At 37.9% G+C, this 19,812-nt stretch overlaps 4 protein-coding genes across 17 annotated transcripts in view; 3 read left to right on the forward strand and 1 right to left on the reverse strand.

Moving 5' to 3' along the window:
• Positions 1 to 467: 467 nt before the first annotated feature.
• Positions 468 to 5,354, forward strand: LOC107266910 (protein orai-2). The gene is made up of 2 exons (XM_015737933.2): positions 468 to 2,206; positions 2,907 to 5,354. The coding sequence occupies exons 1-2, from the start codon at positions 1,577 to 1,579 to the stop codon at positions 3,396 to 3,398; spliced, it is 1,122 nt and encodes a 373-aa protein (XP_015593419.1). The 5' UTR covers positions 468 to 1,576; the 3' UTR covers positions 3,399 to 5,354.
• A 321-nt stretch (positions 5,355 to 5,675) lies between these two features.
• LOC107266909 (signal peptide peptidase-like 3) lies at positions 5,676 to 10,346 on the reverse strand. Of its 10 annotated transcripts, none has more exons than XR_001537506.2 (8): positions 9,885 to 10,341; positions 9,345 to 9,553; positions 9,146 to 9,258; positions 8,757 to 9,073; positions 8,315 to 8,658; positions 7,814 to 8,239; positions 7,554 to 7,737; positions 5,676 to 6,033 (listed from the first exon to the last, which is right to left on the reverse strand). XR_001537506.2 is itself a non-coding variant. In XM_015737932.2 (7 exons), exons 3-7 carry the CDS (start codon positions 9,187 to 9,189, stop codon positions 7,669 to 7,671), a joined length of 1,197 nt encoding a protein of 398 aa, XP_015593418.1. In that variant the 5' UTR covers positions 9,190 to 9,258; positions 9,345 to 9,553; positions 9,995 to 10,346; the 3' UTR covers positions 5,958 to 7,668. The 10 variants fall into 10 exon arrangements, 8 of the variants coding, with proteins under 8 accessions (XP_015593418.1, XP_015593417.1, XP_015593416.1 ...); XR_001537505.2 differs by having other exon boundaries at positions 5,958 to 7,323; XM_015737932.2 differs by having other exon boundaries at positions 5,958 to 7,737; positions 9,149 to 9,258; positions 9,995 to 10,346.
• A 724-nt stretch (positions 10,347 to 11,070) lies between these two features.
• Positions 11,071 to 17,650, forward strand: LOC107266955 (phospholipase D2). 4 transcript variants are annotated; one of them, XM_015738039.2, is made up of 16 exons: positions 11,071 to 11,411; positions 11,671 to 11,793; positions 12,306 to 12,517; positions 12,596 to 12,959; positions 13,020 to 13,140; positions 13,219 to 13,642; positions 13,710 to 13,945; positions 14,121 to 14,388; positions 14,470 to 14,632; positions 14,706 to 14,975; positions 15,045 to 15,321; positions 15,385 to 15,599; positions 15,662 to 15,898; positions 15,973 to 16,213; positions 16,282 to 16,611; positions 16,724 to 17,650. In XM_015738039.2, exons 3-16 carry the CDS (start codon positions 12,328 to 12,330, stop codon positions 16,823 to 16,825), a joined length of 3,438 nt encoding a protein of 1,145 aa, XP_015593525.1. In that variant the 5' UTR covers positions 11,071 to 11,411; positions 11,671 to 11,793; positions 12,306 to 12,327; the 3' UTR covers positions 16,826 to 17,650. The 4 variants fall into 4 exon arrangements, with proteins under 4 accessions (XP_015593525.1, XP_015593524.1, XP_015593521.1 ...); XM_015738038.2 differs by lacking the exon at positions 11,671 to 11,793; XM_015738035.2 differs by lacking the exon at positions 11,671 to 11,793 and having other exon boundaries at positions 11,071 to 11,325; positions 12,279 to 12,517.
• A 406-nt stretch (positions 17,651 to 18,056) lies between these two features.
• The window catches only part of LOC107266877 (zinc finger protein jing homolog), a 77,603-nt gene continuing 75,847 nt past the window's right edge, over positions 18,057 to 19,812 (forward strand). Inside the window, exon 1 of one of the 2 annotated variants that reach the window (XR_003059451.1) lies at positions 18,057 to 18,738. Coding sequence is in view for 1 of the 2 variants with exons in the window: in XM_015737862.2 (XP_015593348.1) it covers positions 18,158 to 18,738 (581 nt within the window). In the remaining variant the exon portion in view is untranslated. The remainder of the gene's footprint in view (positions 18,739 to 19,812) is intronic. The other variant, XM_015737862.2, reaches the window with a different exon arrangement.

The following is a 19,812-nucleotide window of genomic DNA, read 5'->3' on the forward strand; positions in this document are numbered from 1 at the left end:
CATTGTTTCACGTAAGAAGTTAATTACATTTAAAATATTCAATAATTGAACAGGTATTCACAACTAATATAATGTATATGATATAATATGACAGCAGTCATGATACAAAATAAAATTTGCAGTCTCTCTACTCCAAGTGCATAATACATGTATTATACCTGAAACGTCTGTATTGGCATTTTCATAATGACTGCATGAATTCCTGAAATCATGAAGTCTTCCTCCAGTACTTACCAGGTATGACAAATACTTAGAAGAAGAGGAAGAAGTTTCTGTATTTTTGCACTTTTTCGCAATAAAGGTATATATGCAAATTTATTCATAATAGCCTATTGATTTCCTAACAACTTCCGCTTCTTCCCCGAACGCCGCGCATCGCTATTCAAAGAAACCAAAAATAATAAAAACCCAGTAACAATAATATTTTCTAACAAATTATTTCATTTGCTCGTTGCATATTTCATGAGTTTATACAGAATTATTCTTATTGTCACATAAATCACATGGACATTCGGTGGAAGACTCGTTACGAAGACTCTTCCATAAACAATCCCATAATTTGTCCTCTGGAAATCCACTTATGAAACGTAATTGGAATTTCCAAGGAGTACAACACTTCTTTTTACAAGATGTCACTGATGGATTAGCGCCCAAGTACCACTATACGATATTGTGAAAAGAAGAATAATATGCGTCAGCATAAAAATCACGAACTCCTACTTTCATAGAAATAAACGTGACGTAGCTGGGAAATAAAAACTTTCCAGTTATCCCAATTTGTATCTCTACTCATCACTCAATGTGTAGGTAATATATATTTTAATTTACATGTCAACGTATTTTGCATCTTCAAAAAGCCAGAGAATTTCCCGTTGAGCTTTGTAGCATTGTCGCGTAAGAAAAAGAACAATACGAAACATATAAATAAATATATATATATATGTACACATATATCTATAGGACCAAACGTCACTGGCCAGTATAAAGAAATACGATACCGTGACCACGTATGATTCTTTTATACTACCATGATATCCACACACATTACCGACCTGCCAGGTAGTTATTATGTAGTCGATATGGCTCGGGGGCAATTAGTACTATTGTTATGATACGAAAAGGTATGCTACGTGTGTACTACTCCATTATGCCTCAGTAGTCCACCAGTGAAAGAGGTAAGATACAGCAAGGTCTGTGCTGGTCGCTGTTCCACCTCCAACATTCCTTTTCCTCCTACTACACGACGTTTCTTAACAGTTCCTCCACCGCACTTGTGACTCGATAATCTGTTTATTGACAATTCTCAATCATCGTACCCGCGAATCATATGCTATTTCGAATCCTCCCAGTTACCTCTTCTTTAAGCATTGCGATGTTAGTTAGGACTTGGAGACACAGGCAAGATAACGTTTGCATGAGGTATACTAAATATAATTTTTAGTGCTGTCATTAAACTAACATTAACGAGAATCGCGCGAGGACTTGACTTCATTTTGATTATCTGTAACATTTATTAAGTGTGGAGAGTGAAGATTGTGAGTGTCATTAAATAAATCCAGGTCGAACCTATGCAACCATGTCCAGTGATAATTTACAATCTATACAGTGCGAGGAGACAAGCAAGACGAAGACGGTGCAGACGTCTAGTCGCAGTGAAAAGGAAAATAATGGGATCGAGGAAAGTATACAGAAATTCGGTAATGTTCTTAATCAAGCAAGTTCCAAGGAGGTACCTGGAAAGTCGAGTAAGTCTACACAGATCGACTTCGCGCACTCCACGTGGAGGCTGAACACTCCGCGGATACGGCCATCATCCTCTGGACATATACCAAAATTAGGTCAATACAATGACATGAACTGCAACAAAGACTATCCCATGCAGAAGCATAATCTTTACTCTACGCAAAGTGAAATTACACTGTCAGCCAGAAATCGACAGCAGAGTAGATACGTCGCCCTGGATATGATGCGGCAGGTTCCTACACCACCTTATAGCCCTTATTCAGGTAGTCATTTCTCTGGAAATAACTCCACCTGTGCATGCTGCTGCGGTTGTCCCGGTTTCCAAGCGTCACAGTCACTTCAGAGTCAGCATCCCGAGGATCAGGATGGTCCTGAGGGACTCTCTTGGAGGAGGCTTCACATGAGTCGTGCCAAACTCAAAGCTACCGCAACGACTTCAGAATTACTCAGTGGTTTTGCGATGGTGAGTAATCCTAGAAGCGTTTCTGTCTACATAACAACAGCCTGAGGCCTGAAACTTTAACGGTGTATGATAGCATTGTTAATTGTGCGATTTTCAGAAAAGTGATAGCTTAATACAGATAGATTTCTGTGTAATGTAAATGTAAAAAGTATACAAGCAATTCACATTGACGATTGTAAATATAGTTTGCATGTAAGGATTTCATGTTTCACGAGTCCCAGCTAAATCGGATACTGGAAACGTATCCATGTTTATCCAATGTGTTTACGCTGACTCGTTCGACACGAGCTATAATTCAAGCACATTGTGTGCTCTTTGACGCGTTCGTGGTTATCACTTCGACATGTCTGATGCTATCTGATATTGCGAGATGAGCACGAAGAGCCAGAGATTCTGTTGGTACTTCCTGAAAGTAATTAAATTCATGAAAAATGATGCAATTCTTATTTCACAAGAAATGAAGATACGTATACATGAATATTAATATTGAGCTTGAACAAATCATTAATGAAAATCATAAAATCGATATTGAGCACCAGTGAGCGAAAGTGTGCAAATAAAATTTTCAAATACAAGAGATTAGATATAAAGTGATACGCGGTGCCATTATATAATTATTTTAATTTCAAACTATCTATATCACTCACGAAAATATTCTTGCGGATGGAACAGTGTGTATATCGAATTAATTTAATTTCAGGTAGCAATGGTAGAGTTGCAGATAAACGAACCTACAGCAGTACCAGAATGGCTATTTGTGATGTTCGCCGTGTGCACGACAGTCCTGGTCTCCGTTCACATCTTTGCCCTGATGATAAGCACGTATCTTCTGCCTAACGTGGAGGCAATCAGTAAGCTTCAGGTTGCTCGCCTAGTGACAGAATCGCCGCACGAGAGAATGCGAGGTTTCATCGAGCTGGCCTGGGCATTTTCAACGGTTCTAGGACTCTTCCTGTTCCTGGTGGAAGTGGCGATACTCTGCTGGGTCAAATTTTGGGATTACTCCTTCACAGCAGCCATAGCCAGTACGATAATAGTAATTCCAGTCCTCGTAGTTTTCGTGGCATTCGCTGTGCACTTCTATCACTCACTGGTAGTCTACAAGTGCGAGGCCTCGGTCACCGACATGAAAGAATTAGAAAACATTAAGAGGAACCTAGACAACGTGACCGTTGGTCAGAGTACCGTATGATTCAAATAATAGGTATACCCTGGACGCCCATCCTCTTAGATCCATTGGATTGTATCCTCACGGTCGGTATTCCTAGTAGTGACCATGTACAATCCTGTATAAAAATCCTGGTGAAATTCACTCCAGAAATAGGAGTCTAGTACACGTACACTAGCGAATATTTACAGAGGCTTCCAAGTAAAAGGTCAAGTGAAAGTTTATTGTCGGACTTATTCGACTAACTGTGCATATCTCACTAAACGTGAAGGCAACTCTTCCAGAATAAGCCAGCCAAGTACAAAGCTCTTGAAACATAAACATAGCCGAGCGTTATTTGTCACTGTTATATTACCCACTTCGTACGTGGTGGATGTTCCCTTTCGAAATCTATTCGAAATTCAAGACTGCTTTGTTGTTCGTTGCGCATTGCTCGCGTCTACTCCGTTTCGTAAGGCTGTCACGAAGATATTTGCGCCAAGAAGCAATACAGACTACTTTTACGAACATAATATTACCATTTCGAATTACTCACGGAATTCCGTGAGTACGCGTAGTTCCTCTACTTTATAAAATAATTATTTAAGGATTAACGATAATACAACGACGAAGCCTACATAGAGTTTCGAACAATCACCTCAGTGCAATATATCAAATGTATAATGGCCAGTATATTAGTAAACTTCTATATATGTATATATTAGTAGGAACAAATAATGCTATCGGATTCGTACGAAAAATTCATAATTTTTTCAACACGACCATAGGAACACGGGCATGTTTTATTATTATATTTAAAAAATGTACATGGCTGTACACATGCAAGTTCAGAGTTTGCAGCAGTACAAGCGAGTGCTCTTAGAATAATAATGATAACTGACGATAAAGGTAATAATAATAATAATCGACGATAATAATAATAATAATTCAATAATGATAATACCAATAACGTTACACGATAATCAATTGTATTCCGTTAAGATTTAATTTTCAATTTTTATTTAAACGTTTCTCTCCTCTTCATTTCATCTATCATAAGTCGTAATTCTAATGTAATAGACTCTTTAAGTCAGCTCCATTCCGCGCTTAGCTTATGGATGGGAGAAGAGTCGAGAGAAAGAGAGACTTAGTCGAGAGATCACAGACAGAATGTAACTAAGGAAGATTACTTCAATGAGATTCTTATTATCGTTAATGATCGTGAAATTGAACTACGTTGCTCCGTTATATCCGGGAGCGTTCGTCTTAACAATGAATCCGTCTATTTGTCTTGGCAAGACGTAGAGATTTTAAAAATATTTCAGACTCACAAAACACTCTCGCTCTCCCTCTCCATAAACTAAGCCCGTAGTCTTATTAGGTTGACAAATAATCTCTACAGTATTATGCTGTCGTCTCCGTAGAAAAGAATTACCGCCGCAAGACGATACGAATAACATAAACGAGCGAACGGAAATACGAAGTAACACTAGTACTATACAGTAGAAGCGTGCCACGGCTCTATTTTCTTTTCTTTGATTTCTTAATGATTTTCTTCACCTTACTTCATATGTGCTACGGATACGGAGAGACGTGGCGACGACTTATTATTATTGCACAACGCCGCGCATTAAAATGAATATAATAATAAACAAAAAATTTCTTCCAAACTTCAAGTTAGATAATCATAGAGTAAGGTGTGAGGTCTCAAGTCGGATTAAACGTTTATGTTTGTCTTAAACTGTTTTTGTTCATGGAAATTCGTCGCTCGCACGATTCCATTTTGGAAGTCCAGCTTCGGTGAAAAGTATAATAATATTGGTTCGGTTAGTGTATATCGGGACACTAAAAAAGATGGCGCGAAGATGAGAAGAAGAATAAAAGATAGAATTATAAATATCAGTAATAATCACTGTAACATGAACGTTCGCACCATGTGACTGTGTTTTGCGTTTTCATCTTGTATTTATATCTTATAATATATGTATATTTATTCTTTCATTTTGTTCTATCGTTTCTCGTTATCGGTTCAGAAGACAAGTCCTTCGAACTTAACCCCAGTGTAGAACGGTGGACACTCAAGACGGAGTGTCTTTAAAAGAGTTGCTAGGTAGTGGTCTTGAGACTTTCGAATTTTTTAATATAAAAAGAAAGTTCGAGTCTTCTGAATTCTCTGTCCTGGCAAAAATGCCCACGGAAAATATACAGGGTGATTTTTGTTTAAAATATCAATTCGTGAGCTGTACGCTTGCGTGGTATGTTTTTACCAATTTAAAAAAAAATATGATTGAGTGTAGGAGTTGAAAGAGTATAAAAAATTGATAACGCTTACAAACGTATATTATGAATGTATAAGATAACCAGCTGATACGAACAAATTGCTTGTGCTATGGACGGGTAGGACGAGCAGTGACACAGGGGAAGAATTTCGTACTCTCCTTCTTCTCCATTAGTTATTTGCATTACTGTTCCCGTCGTCTCATCTCTTGAAGCAGCTCAATGAATAACTGATGGATTTCCGTTCTCCATTTGTCTTTGACCTTCTGAGAAACAGCCAGTAGATCACCCTTGTCTAGTCTTCGGATCATTAATATAGTGAAGCAATTCAAGTAATATCCATGTATTTGCGTGATAGAAATAGTCCAATTAAATGCACGCTACAGTCATCCCAGAAGGAAATCTACGGATAATGTCATTTTGCAAAATTAAAGATAAGAGTACGATGATAATCAGGGAATTGTATTCGTGATCAAGATCAACGGTCACAGTTTGATCCAGGGTTGCGAGGATGGGCGGAAAAAGTAGAAGAAATAAAAACGATATTCAATTTTGGGCAATATTCAGTCTTTGTGAGATTAAATAAATGTCTTCGAGTCTTCAATTATATAGAGTGTACAATTATCATTCGACCATCGGCCAGTTGATTAAATCAATTGTTAATTTAATGACATCGAGTTTTATGAAAAACGCGATGCACACCCTAGACCATCCATAGCAGGAGCTTCTTTGAAAAGCCTCAACTTTTAATAGTGTCAAATATAGAGAGTGTCAGAGAATATAGTCTCGATTTTCCTTTTGTCTTGATAATTCTTCAAGGTCGACGCGTAGATATTCAGTTCGCTATTGATGAAGGATCGATATCTGGCGACGGTCCTACGTTTCACAGTTTCATTATAAATACGTCTTTCCTTATTTTCGTTTTCATTCTCATCGTATTACGTTATTCTATCGAGCTCGTAATTCTCGTGAGCCAAGTCCACAAGTAAACGCAACGCGTTATTTGTCATTTTAAACCAAGAGCGAACTGCAAATTCGTGCTTTCATGCTTATACAAAATTATAGGTAATGTATGTATGTACATAAGAGTTTTGCTTTGTACGAAACAAAAGCAATTTTAAAATAAATTCACAACCTACACACACATTATGTTCACTGGATTCTCATGTATGAACTTCATCATGAACAACTCCTCCATTATTCTAATAATCATAGCTACGTGTTACGTACAATTCAGATGATATCTGTCGTTAATAAATAAAAAAAAATAGTAGTAGAAAGAATTGAGGGAAAAGAGAATCAAACATTTGTATAATGTTTTTTTGCCTTTTTTCTTTCCCTTTACTAATAGCTAACGATAAATTCAGAGTGGAGCATGGAAAGATATGCGAGTCTCTATTGACCATAGCGCAATGTCTTTTATTTCTCATCTCTTTTTTTTAAATAATATATCATTACAATCGTTTCATTTCTTTCTTTAAATAATATCTCACAATATCTCTTTACTGAGCTGTCGCGTATCTTGCCCGTTCCAGCCTTACGGACATTACTCCACTCTATTTCATGTTCTCCCTCGTTATGAAGCTACGTAAAATTAATTTAATTAGACTATGTAATGTACCTATAGTTATATGTACTCCCTTCGCATCGATTCTCTGGTATGTGAATTACTTTCTTAACACCTCGATGATGACTGATTCAAGAAAAAGAGAGAGAAAGAAAAAAGTTCATAAGTAATAGAAAAAGAATAAATTACGTTCCATTAACGAGAATAGATGTGTAAAAAAATATAAGAAAGGAAAACAAGTAAGAGATCCAATGCAATGATGAAGAATAGGGAAGAATGTTAACAAATTAAATGGGTAAAAACAAAAAAGGGTGAAAGGAAAAACAAAAGAAAGGAGGCGAGTCGTAATTACTTACAGAAAATGATACCGGCGAAAACTAGGACAAATCAAGTTGTCGACTGACTCATAGTGGTGAATTGTCGCGCGTTCATCCAAAAGATATTGCGACGTAATGTTATTTGTGACAGCTGTCAAACTTCCATGTGTTTTGAAGGTTGCTGAGATATGAATGGTTCGCTCCACATACGTCGCAGGTCTCCCTGCGAGAAAAATACGAAAGAAATAATAAGTAACCGGCAACAATGTGTACGATCTATGAAGTCATGGTGAGTTTACCTTTAAATACGCCATAGTGAGTAATGGCAAGAGCGTGAAGGGTACGAGATACAGCAAGGCAGGTTGTGCAGCTTTGAAAACCTCCGAGCTCACAGTCGCTGTGAGTAAGCCGAGAAAGTAGCCAATCAGAGAGCAATGGAAGTAGCTGATACGACTAAGATGTCGTGGCGGTGGGACACCAGTCTCGCAGCCACCGGGTATGAGCTGACTCTTCTTGTACGCATCGTAGCGTAGCACGAAGCAGAGTAACAGACCAGGCATGACGATGTCACCGAGGCCAAGCATTGAAAAGTGTCCTGCATGATGCATGGATGGGAATACCAGCTTACCAGGTAAAGATAGCTTGGGTGCTTCCCGGGCTACTCCGCCTAAGTGCAATCTACGAGCTACGAGATTTACTGGATTGTCAGCAGGTCGCGTCGCCACCTATTCAGAAATATATTTTGTTGGAATAATAGAGGATGTGCAACAGTGGCTAGGAGTCGAGGATATTATACGCACCTTGACCATAACGTTTGTGCTGAATATATATGACGAAAAAAAAACCCAGAAGACATCGTAAATGAGTAGTCCAGTGAGTAGTAAAGTAGATACCTTTAGACTAGGTAGACGTACGAATGCTATAAACGCAACGCAGAGGCCCATACCCATGGCATCCATGAGTAACCAATGCCCAGTCAATACCCAGATGCAGACGATGCTTACACTCAATGAAAACGACAGCAATTCAGCACCGGTGAACCTTCCACAGACTCCAAATGATATTTTATTACCATCTGAACATGGCCGAATTATATACTGACACATGGGTAACAGAAGAAAGGCCAGTGCTACTGTTGCTACGACTGGAATACAAAGAAAAATATTTGATGTCTTGCAATTCAGATGTTAGAAAATATTTGTTGAGAAAGAAGAAAAATATGGCAAACGAGGATAGACTCACTGGCTGTGCATATAGCGAAGAGCATTTGCATACTGTCAAAGAAGAAGAACATGACAAGTAAAGAAATGGAAGCACCAAGTGGTAGACAGAGAGCGTGCATCGTGTCGAGGGTGTGCACCCCTCCTCCAATAACTCCATCCACGATGCCTGCAGTACTGCCACTTGTCAATCCTGTTAGCAAATTGTTACGCTCCTTTTCCTTCTCACGTTCTCTAGCCTCCTGCTCCATATTCAAAGAGCGAAAACTTCCATAGACGATAAGTAGGATCGATATTAGGAAGGTGGAAACCCTGGATGAATCCATTATGGAATATGCCCTGTGATAGACAAAATGTAATTTATCAATAACAGTTATGATGGATTCTATTATTAAATGAATTTTGGCTGACCACTGATAATCCACTTGGTTGGTGGCCATATTGTAGCCTGGCATTTTAGACGTCCTCTCTTACAGTGCTGGCCATTTGTACCTTTGTATGCCTGAGATCATCTGCAGCCACGGCTAAAAATTCATATTACACATTGCTCATGGTTAAATATTATGATACATTGCCACCAATTAAGCTTTAAATAGAAGAATAAATATACCTATTGAGCAGAAAATTCAGCATAACACCGAATAGAATTATTCATAGGTCTTTGTAATCCTTGGTCACCACCTGATCAACAATAAAGACCTCCGTTAATTTATAAACCATTATCAAAAGTTTCCAGCACAATGAAATCTCAGGTTACAAAGGCATTGAACTAGAGAGAGCCATTGACACCTGTTATGCTTCAATCATCCTCTGGTATACCTAGACAAAAAAATCAACATAGTTAACACCATGCAAGATGACAAACCAAATGAAAGCAAATGCAACATTTCAAGGGTTCCTCTCTACACTCAACAATATAAAAATTACAATGCAGGAACAAATGCTTTATGCCAACATTACTTTAGGAGAAACTTTTAGTGCATTCGAGCATGACGCCAGAACGATCTGAGTTCATACAGTAACATGGTAGCATTTTCTAAAGACCGTTCTACGATATACAAAATAATACCAGAAGTACGACGTCCCCACGGAACAGCCCCAAAAACTAAAAAGTTCTGATGAGAGTTCATAAAAGAGCTAAGAGATTCACCATTTTGGTAAACAGAAGGGTCACGTGACTGGGTATCTGGCCCCAAGAGGCTGCTACTCCCGTAGCCCAGATTAAGGTTCAGGCGTTCTTTACGGATAATCCTGGCTCACCTGACCGGTCCAAAACCTGAGTCCTCCGCGGGATCTCTCATCACCTCTCGTGTAAAAAACCCTTTATTTACCGCGCTATTAACACCAGAAAACCCGTGAGAAATTACTGAGAATATCTTTCAGCATGCGATCCGCCAACTACTACTCGTTGACAGGCGCAGAACTGCCGCAACTCTGCCCGGATCGTATATCTACAGGGTGTCTCAAAAAATGTCAAGCATAACTTGGTTGTATTCGTGTAACTTGCATTCTACATGTAACGAGACTGGATATAACATTTAGGCAGATTGTATTTTCAAAGAAAGAATTCTATTTGATATTATCCAAAACTAATAAGAATTGAGTATAATTATCTTGTATTATCGGGAACTTGATTTTACTTTAGATACATATGCATTTCTCGACAAATCTTCTAATATTAATAAATGTCTTTGAAAAGACTTTTAAGTTACAATCTGAATTTAGCATGTGATGCATTTATTTTGATATATTAAATTTATTTTTCTTTCTATTAACTAGGCAGACCCATGGTGCACATGGTGTTGTGCTCGAAGAGAAATAAAGAATGATTAAAAAGAATTCACTATGAACCAATTATCTTTTGAGGAGTCAAGATATTTACTAGAATTATTAAATGCTTCGTTATTATTCGCGATATTCACGAAAAGGGAAAGTTGGTAAAAGGATAATTCTGCGTTTCTTTTCTCCAGAATTTCTCTATCATTTGATAAGCCCTGGTTAATCTTCATATAGATTGCATACATACAGGATTTTTTAGTATCAAATACTTTACGCCATCCTACAGAATTCTCAATAACTTCTACATGAAAAATATTACTAGAACTTTTATTACCTTACGGTAGGGTATCTTCCTCCGTGGAACGGCCGTGTTAAAGAAGACGGATTCGGAAAATCAGTTCCCGCATTGGTTAGATTCTTTCATCACGAAACAATTATCCGGGTTTAGATCAATGGGAGATCTGATTTTCCGAGTTATTCGTCTTGCACGACTAGCCAGTTCGACGTGGAAACGTACCTTAAATGATACATTTACTATGGTGATTATTATTAACAAAATGTCCCTAGTTGTGCGGGTGACCCTGGCTCCCCTTGTCACCCGCGAAACAGTTTCTTCATACGGGTTAAATAAATAGTAGTTTGATTGGCAGGTCCTTGTGATAATGAGACGTGTGCGGTTTTATATGATATAATTTGGTTTAATGCACGTAGGAATGCATCATAGCGGCTTTTCAATGAGAGGAAAAGGCCCGCTTTTATTCTTATAACCTCAACAAAAGTATGACACACCATGTGATATGATACTCGCTTTTGTATCCTTTATAATCTTATCGGATTTATTCAACATCTTGAAACAATTTTATAGTAGTGACGAGTGAAACGCTTTATCGTGTGATTGGTATGGAATTATTAATATTATAGTCACGTAATTATTTGTAAAGACTAAAATCAGCATCTCATTCATTGCTCAATCTGGCATTCTAATTGTTTCTATGAACGAATGATTTGCGGTGATTAAGATTTAACAGTTTGATCGCCTACTTCCTGTTCCGTTTCTGAATAATGACGTAGATAAAGCGAAGTATTTTTTTTTTTAATATAAAAGCTCCAAGTTTTTAACATATATTGTTAATCTAATGCACTTAATTAAATCTTAGGACTTAATGACCGAATATCAGCTGATGTGGAATATTTGTAGATTATTATAACAGTAAAAGTATCTAATACGAGATAAATGACACCTGCTTTAACATCGTGTTAAATACGTTTCATGTTAATGGGTAATTATTTCGTTTCTTTAATTACATGTCGTTGATCGCTATTTCACTATTTGTCAAATAATATTAGATTGGTAAGCATCATTTTTACACCACAGAATGATTTAAAGAACGAAAGTTTGCATTAACAGACTAAAGTAGAACGTTTGGATTCTTATTATATGTATATGCACACAATGCAGTGTGCCGATTTTACCGCGTATTCGAGGTCAGCTGTTTCTCGCCAGTTGAGCATTTCGGTCGATTCAAAATTTCCCCAACCACCTTGAACAATATTGAAATTTTACATCGAATTGATTATCGTTATTGATCAGATTAAACAAAGAATTTATGATAGAATTGATTTGACTTGAATCATGCGTCATATCGTTGTCATACTTATTTGTGTTTGATTGGATTGTAGGAAAATGCATTATTTTCTGTTTTAATGCTTTTAATATTTAATGAACGTATTTTTATTCAAATTTCTTAACTGGTCTATTATACAGATTTTTTATATTTTTTGACTATGTTAGGTAGTGATATTTTATAATAAAGATGTCGTTTGAATTAACTACACAAATTTCTAATGATGGAACTATTGGAGATGAGGAAGAAAATGTTGCATCTCCCGATTCTGAATATGATGATTTTCTGGGAGTTCCTGATTCCTTAGAACTGTCTATAAATGAGGATGGAGAGCCTAATAGGTTGAAGGGTAAAGATGAAGAAGGAGTCGATAACAAGGGTATAATTTAATTTAATTTTTACTATGGCAGATTAAAAAAATTATATAAGATACAGCTTGGTTTTCCTTTGTGTCTAGATTGTGTTGGAGTTATACCCTTTACAGCAATACATGCACCACCTGTAAAATTTAAGAGCCAGAACCGCAATATCTTTATTCCAAGAGAGGAAATATTTGTTAAAATTGTGGATAATGAACGAAGTGTGACAACACATCCACTTAATCCAAATTTATATACGATAGAATTTACTCATGGACCATTTACATGGACAATTAAAAAACGATACAAACACATCCAATACCTGCATAATCAACTTAAAATATATCGTGCAAGTTTGAATATACCATTTCCATCTAAGAGTCACCGAGAGAGAAGAAACAGTTTAAAGAACTTGGGAAGCACTAGAAAAAAAGGCAGAAGGATTAGAGGTGCCCTACCAAGGTATGATATTAGTATCAGGACACTGAATGCAGCATGAAATTTATAAAACATAATCCTTAGGTTTCCAAATAAGCCAGATGGTCTGGTACCTTATGAACATCTAGGTCAGAGGATGAGCGCATTGGAAAAATACCTGGATAATTTGCTTAAAATAGAAATCTATAAGCGTCATCCAGAAACCGTAAATGTCTTAAGATTTCAAAGACATTAGCCTATCTAAAATTTCTCAGAATATCTAACAACTTAAAACTCCTTATAGATTAGTTTCATGGAATTGTCGCACTTGTCCTTCATTGCCGACCTGGGAATGAAAGGTAAGGAAGGTATAGTTGGGAAGCGAACTGGTTCCGCCGGAAAAGCTAGCTGTAACTTCTGTGGGCTCCTGGAAGGTATGTTGTGCGTACGATGCAACTATTTTTGCACGTCACTTTGTGGTACATGGCACTCTCGTCATCTCATCGTGAAGGATACCTTCGTTGCATACATCAGACCTAAGGATGGCAGAGTCAAGTCTGTCATTCTCATGGATAATAGATTTGAGGTCAGCTCAGGAATGTACTCTACGGGTGTGAGAAATGGTTTACAAATAATGAATCATAGCAGACAGATCGTAATCAAATGCTGGACTAGGAGGAAGGCCAAAGAATGGATGGAGTTTATACAGAACGTGGCCAGGAATGAAGGTGGTTACCTCTTACTTGAAGAATATAATATTTATTATTCTCATAATATATCTAAAATTATTTTCAGGAAGTCCATTTATTCTCGCGAATCCACACAAATCATTCGCTCCTTATCGTTCACCGATATCAGCATCCTGGTTTGTGGACGGCGCTGGATACATGTCTGCCGTAGCGGACGTTCTAGAAAACGCCAAAGAGGAAATTTTCATAGCAGATTGGTGGCTTTCGCCGGAAATATACATGAAGAGACCAATGCTGAACGGACATTACTGGAGGCTAGATAATATACTACAGAGAAAAGCAGTAAGTATCCCAAAAGCATTCACTAAATTAAATTATTTATCAGGATTTTAAATGATATCTCATTGTCCATCTCTGAATGCTTTTATAAGGAATGAACGCATAGGTGAGATTATAATAACTAATCGGGAAGTGATTGTCCTGTAATAAAAAATATATATTTTTCATTCTCCTTTAGTTAGAAGGCGTCAAAGTATTCGTACTTATATACAAAGAAGTGGAGCTCGCTATGGGTATAAATAGCTTCTACAGCAAGCAGAAACTTGTTGAAAAGTGTCCAGAGAATATAAAGGTTTTAAGGCATCCGGATCATGCAAGAGTTGGCATATTCCTTTGGGCCCATCATGAAAAGATCGTAGTGGTAGACCAGTCAATTGCATTTCTAGGAGGTATAGATTTGTGTTATGGTCGATGGGATAACAACGAGCATAGATTAACCGATCTAGGTAGTTATAATCTTATTTAACAGAATAATACAACATAAGATATTACAGAATTGAATTTTAAATTTCTTTGCTGTCTAACAGATTCAGTTCATCAGTCCAGTATTTATATTCCATCGAAGGGTAAACTCACTAGCACAAGCAGTAGACGTACTACAACCCCCAGTATTCAGAAACATGCATTATTGCCATTGGCCATTGCGACAAACACTGTTGCAATGGCAACAGCCAAATTCATATCAGTATTGTAAGTTTCTTAAAGGTTAACTAAGATTTAGTCTATGAACAATTCTTCATTTTTATATTTGCCTTCTTTCTAGACCCTTGTTAAATAAAGAACCTCCAACACCTAAACCTTTGCCAATATTAAAATCTGGTGATCCATTAATGATATCACCGCCACAAGGAATGGACAGTTTCAAGTGTAACACTCCAGACTCACAAAGAAAAAATTTATTTGGTATGGCCAAAACTACTGTAGATAAAGTTCGATATAATGTAAGAATGAAGAGGAGGGAATGGATAAACATGGTGTACAGTCCACACGAGGGAGAAAGTAGCGACGAAGAGATAGAGGATGTGGTTGATACGTGAGTTATAGAGTCATAAGTGACGTAACGAATCACGAATATATATTGATATATGATTTTATCAAATAGTGCCACTGTAGACACTCCATTGGGCGATGGAGAAGGTATAACGTGTAACAGCGCAGATATAATTTCCGATCTATCAGGAACTGGCAAGCTCTGGCTTGGCAAAGACTATACAAATTTTATTGTCAAGGACTTTGCTAATCTTGAAAGACCTTATCAAGACCTGGTGGATAGGAGTACTACACCCAGGATGCCCTGGCACGATATGGGAGTCATGGTCCAGGGTGCTACTGCCAGGGACGTTGCTAGACACTTTATAGAAAGATGGAACGCAATAAAGGTACTTTTCGTGATACGATCATCCGATAAAATTAGAATTACTCTGAATCTTTTTTTAAATTAGCTAGAGAAAGCAAAGTTAAATGCAACCTATCCATTCCTGCTGCCTAAGTCCTACAAGAATTGTAGCAGTAGCGCTCAATTTGTAGATACAACGTACAACGTAAAATGTCAAGTTTTGCGCTCGGTAAGTTCCTGGTCCATTGGGTTTCTGGAATCAGATACTAAGGAACAGAGTATACATGAAGCTTACATCCAAGCTATTAGCAGTGCTGAGAGGTAAGATAATTAAGTGACGAATGAAAGAAAATATGAAGAACCTTTGAAACATTGTTGTACAGATTTATCTATATCGAAAACCAATTCTTCATAACCTTGGCAACAGTAGAGGGTGGTACTGTGAGAAATCGTATAGGGGAGACACTATTGAAAAGAATATTGCGAGCTCACAGAGAAGGTTCTGTATTTCGTGTTTTCGTCGTGATGCCTCTCCTTCCGGGATTCGAGGGTGAAGTTGGTGGCTCCACGGGAACTGCTTTACACGCGATAACGCATTATAATTACGCATCAATATCAAGGTAATTTGGAGATGAAATACTTAAATATTAATAATAATTCCAATAGTTTAAAACATTGTATTTGCATTGTTCAGGGGCAAGGATTCTATATTCTACCAATTAATCGATGCTGGAATAGAAGATCCCAGCGAGTACATAACGTTTCATGGCTTAAGAACGCATTCAAGACTCAATGGAACGATGGTCACTGAATTAATCTACGTGCACAGTAAGCTGATGATCGTTGACGATAGTACAGTGATCTGTGGATCGGCTAATATCAATGATCGTAGCATGATTGCTACCAGGGACAGTGAGATCGCAGTAATAATTCATGTGAGTCAGATGTTTCAATTGTGATATAATTTAATGTATTCACTGGTACAGTTAGTCTGTCCTTGCAGGATCAGGAATTCGACGAGTGTACATTGAACGGTATTCCTTTTCAATCTGGCAAGTTTGCTGGTTCCTTGAGAAAACAATTATTTCGGGAACATTTAGGGCTATTGCAGTCAAATGAGAGGATCAATGTTGATGATCCTATAACTAAGTCATTCTATAGAGATATATGGTGCGAGAGAAGTAAGCGGAATACTGAGATATTTGAAGAAGTCTTTCATTGCATACCATCAGACAAAGTTGTGAACTTTGCTATGCTTAGACTCTATCAGGAAGAAACGCCGTTGTGCCAATCGGATCCCATATTGGCGCACCAGATGGTCAGGAACATCAAGGTATCACAATAAATTTGAATTTTTTATCCTTGCTGTCGTTGAAGAAGAAATGAGGTCTGTAAATCGTGATAATACAGCTGAGGCTTTTATTTTTTCATTTTCTTTTTTTCAGGGTCACTTAGTTGACATGCCTTTAAACTTTTTGTGCAATGAAACACTCAAGCCGACTGCTGGTACGGTCGAGGGAATGATGCCTACATCATTGTGGACTTAATAACACGGATATATATAAGTATTATTCGATAATTAATTTTGTATAATATTAATCCGATTGGATGCTGAAAATCACGTAGGAAATGTTAGCATCAACTTCCGTGAATAATTGTGCGTTTTTCATCTACATGAAACTTTAAAATGTTGCTTCAGGATTGTCAGTACTCTTAGTGGACAATATCACTTTTTCGATATTGGATAAAATAATTATTAATCGACGATCATGTGCCCGAGTAACTATTGTAATTATAGCTTTAGGTGTCTGCTTAATTTTAAGTAGAAATTTTCTCGATCATCATTTTTCGGCGTGAGACTTGGAGTCCCCTAAAATTCAAAGGTGATCAATGCTTTATTGGATTATGTTAAAAAAAGCATTTATATTTTTTCCAATGAACGACTTAAGACCATAATACCTTCTATTTGGGATCAACACAAAGTATAATTTAAAATTACATTTCCAAATTACATTCAATAAGCGATTGGTATTATTCTACTTAATTGTTTCAAAAATTTATGACTAGAACATAACGCTTACTTGTCAATATTACTATTAACATTTCCCACTATTTATATTCTTCATGTGTACACAATAGCTTAGATTTTTATACGATCATTATATCTCTAAAACAAAGTACAACAAAAACGTCCCGATAAATATTAATTTCTCTATAATAAGTTAAGAGCAATAATGTTGTTATATACATATAAGAAAAACAATTCAATACCAGTTAAATTTAATTAAAAGCCCATAACAAATAGTGATGTAAATGTATCCTTGAAAAAAATTGTAAATCAATTGTATTTATAAATTTAAATCATGCCGGTAGCACTCTCCTCTTATTACCCACAGTGCCCTGGAACTAATAGGAACTTAGCAATTAAAGTTCACAGTAAAACTGTCACGGAAAGATATGCAAGTATAACAAGAATATATAACATTGTCAAGTCCTATTTGCATCGCTCGAAAGAGGAAGATATAAAAACCGTACTGCATAATTAAAAACAATTACGTAGAGACCTTTAAACGACCTAAAATGGCGTAATCAGAGGGTGAACGTATTCGCGGTAAGCCTCATTCCTCCGTGACGTATACATCGACACGTCTGACGTCACGCGTGAACCGAAAAGGAGTGGGAGATAAAAGTAGGGGAAATCGAAAATATACGTTGGTGGGGTTATTGAGAAGGTGGGGCGGGTGCATAACGATGAGAGTAGTGGGGATACAAAGTAGAAGAAGGAAGATAGGAGTGGGAGAAGTGCCGGGCAAGCCAGCAGTGGCGCGGCCCGTGCTCCGGAGCAAGAGGCCAGTGCCAGTAGTGTGTTCGTTTACAAGATGGCAGACGGGCCGTCCGCAGAAGACGCGGCCACCGAGCTAGGGGACATTTATCGGGTGCCGAGGGAGCGATACAAATACGAATCGTTGGCGATGGGTCAGGACGGTGACGGAGCGGCCTCGGCTGCTTTGGTGAGGTTCATGAGCGCGAGTGACAGTGACGAGACGCGTCTTAGCCTTAGGAGTAGTGATGACTTGTACGGCGATGTTAGCCTCGCGAGTGTGATTGGTGATGATGACGACGGTGCGTCGAGTCGAGCTGGAACGGATAGTACGAGTATGCCTAGCGACTCTCCGGAGTGTCTCGATGAGGATCACGAGAATTCGCATGAGCACGACCTGGTCTCCGTCGCGACGGTTAATGAATCTCGTCGTCGGGGTGAACGCGTTCAAGCAGACGCCAATGCTGCGCCCAAGATCATCGCCAACGTTGCTGCCGTAGCCGCCGCGAGCGTAGTCGGCATTTCCAGGCTCAGCAATCCCTTCAAGGGACAGATCAGGAGCGCCGAGGACACCCTCGTTGGACCCTGCGGCAAGAAGCGGTGCGCCGATCGATACGACAGCTCCGAGAGCTCCGACAGGTGAGAGATTTTACGGATGCCAAGATCGATCGCCATAGAAATACTCCCATTTCTTTACGTGAGCTTCTACTGACTGGACTATATCCCATGGCATCCAGTTGATGATCTAGGGTTACGCCGCCTCGAAGGGATAGGACGGTTGTTCTACTGTACCTCTTGGTACACAGGCGTACAACCTCGAGGGTCGTTGTACTCTGACTAGTTCATACGAGAAACATGGATACCGAGATATCAGTATACCGTTTCTTTTTAGTTTTCTTCTTTTCTATACTTAGCTATACTCCGTTCTTGACACTCCGATACCCTCTGGCGATACCTTCATATAGGTATTTTCTATTCCCTTTACCTACCGAGAACCCACGGAAAATATTCTGAACGTAGTACCAACCTTTGAGGATACACCCTGTAAGAGGCCTTTTTTTTGTTTTTCTTTTTATTGTATTACAGTGCGCATCTCGCATTGGCACTGCGTAGTACTGCATACTTTTCATGATAAATATTAGAGTAATGACAGGTAATTTTTGTTTATTTTGCAATATTTCATGTGTTTACCTCTCCAGACACCTAGGGACCTTGTTCGTCCTGGTCTACGGGACTTGCGCGAAAAATAGCGATCTACATATTTCTGCATTTATAATCAACATTACAGTGCAAAGTTTGTAGAAGTTATTTAACATTAAAATGTAGAAAGGATTTAATTTTTTTTTTTGGTTTATACTCAAGTATCCGCGTCTTTAGTATTTACAATATTTTTTTTCTAGCGTAATCGCCTAAAAAATATCATTAAACAACAATGGGACTTTTACAAAGAATAGTCCTTTGCAAACAATAGAAAATCTTGCCTCGTCGTACATTTTTAATGACAATTTTCAATGATTAATTAATGACAACTTTGAAACTTTAAGTAGCTCGATAGCGCTGATATATCCTGATAAGAAAGCGCATTGACTGATACGAATACAAAAGGGGAATGAAAATTAAATCTGCCTCCGACCAAGCGTCTCCATTATTGTTTGTAAACACATGTGTAAACGTACACGAGGAACGAGGAGAGTTTCGCACGCGCGACGTTAG

This window comes from Cephus cinctus, unplaced genomic scaffold, assembly GCF_000341935.2.
Source record: "Cephus cinctus unplaced genomic scaffold, Ccin1 Ccin1_scaffold0330, whole genome shotgun sequence".
NCBI lineage: Eukaryota > Metazoa > Arthropoda > Insecta > Hymenoptera > Cephidae > Cephus > Cephus cinctus.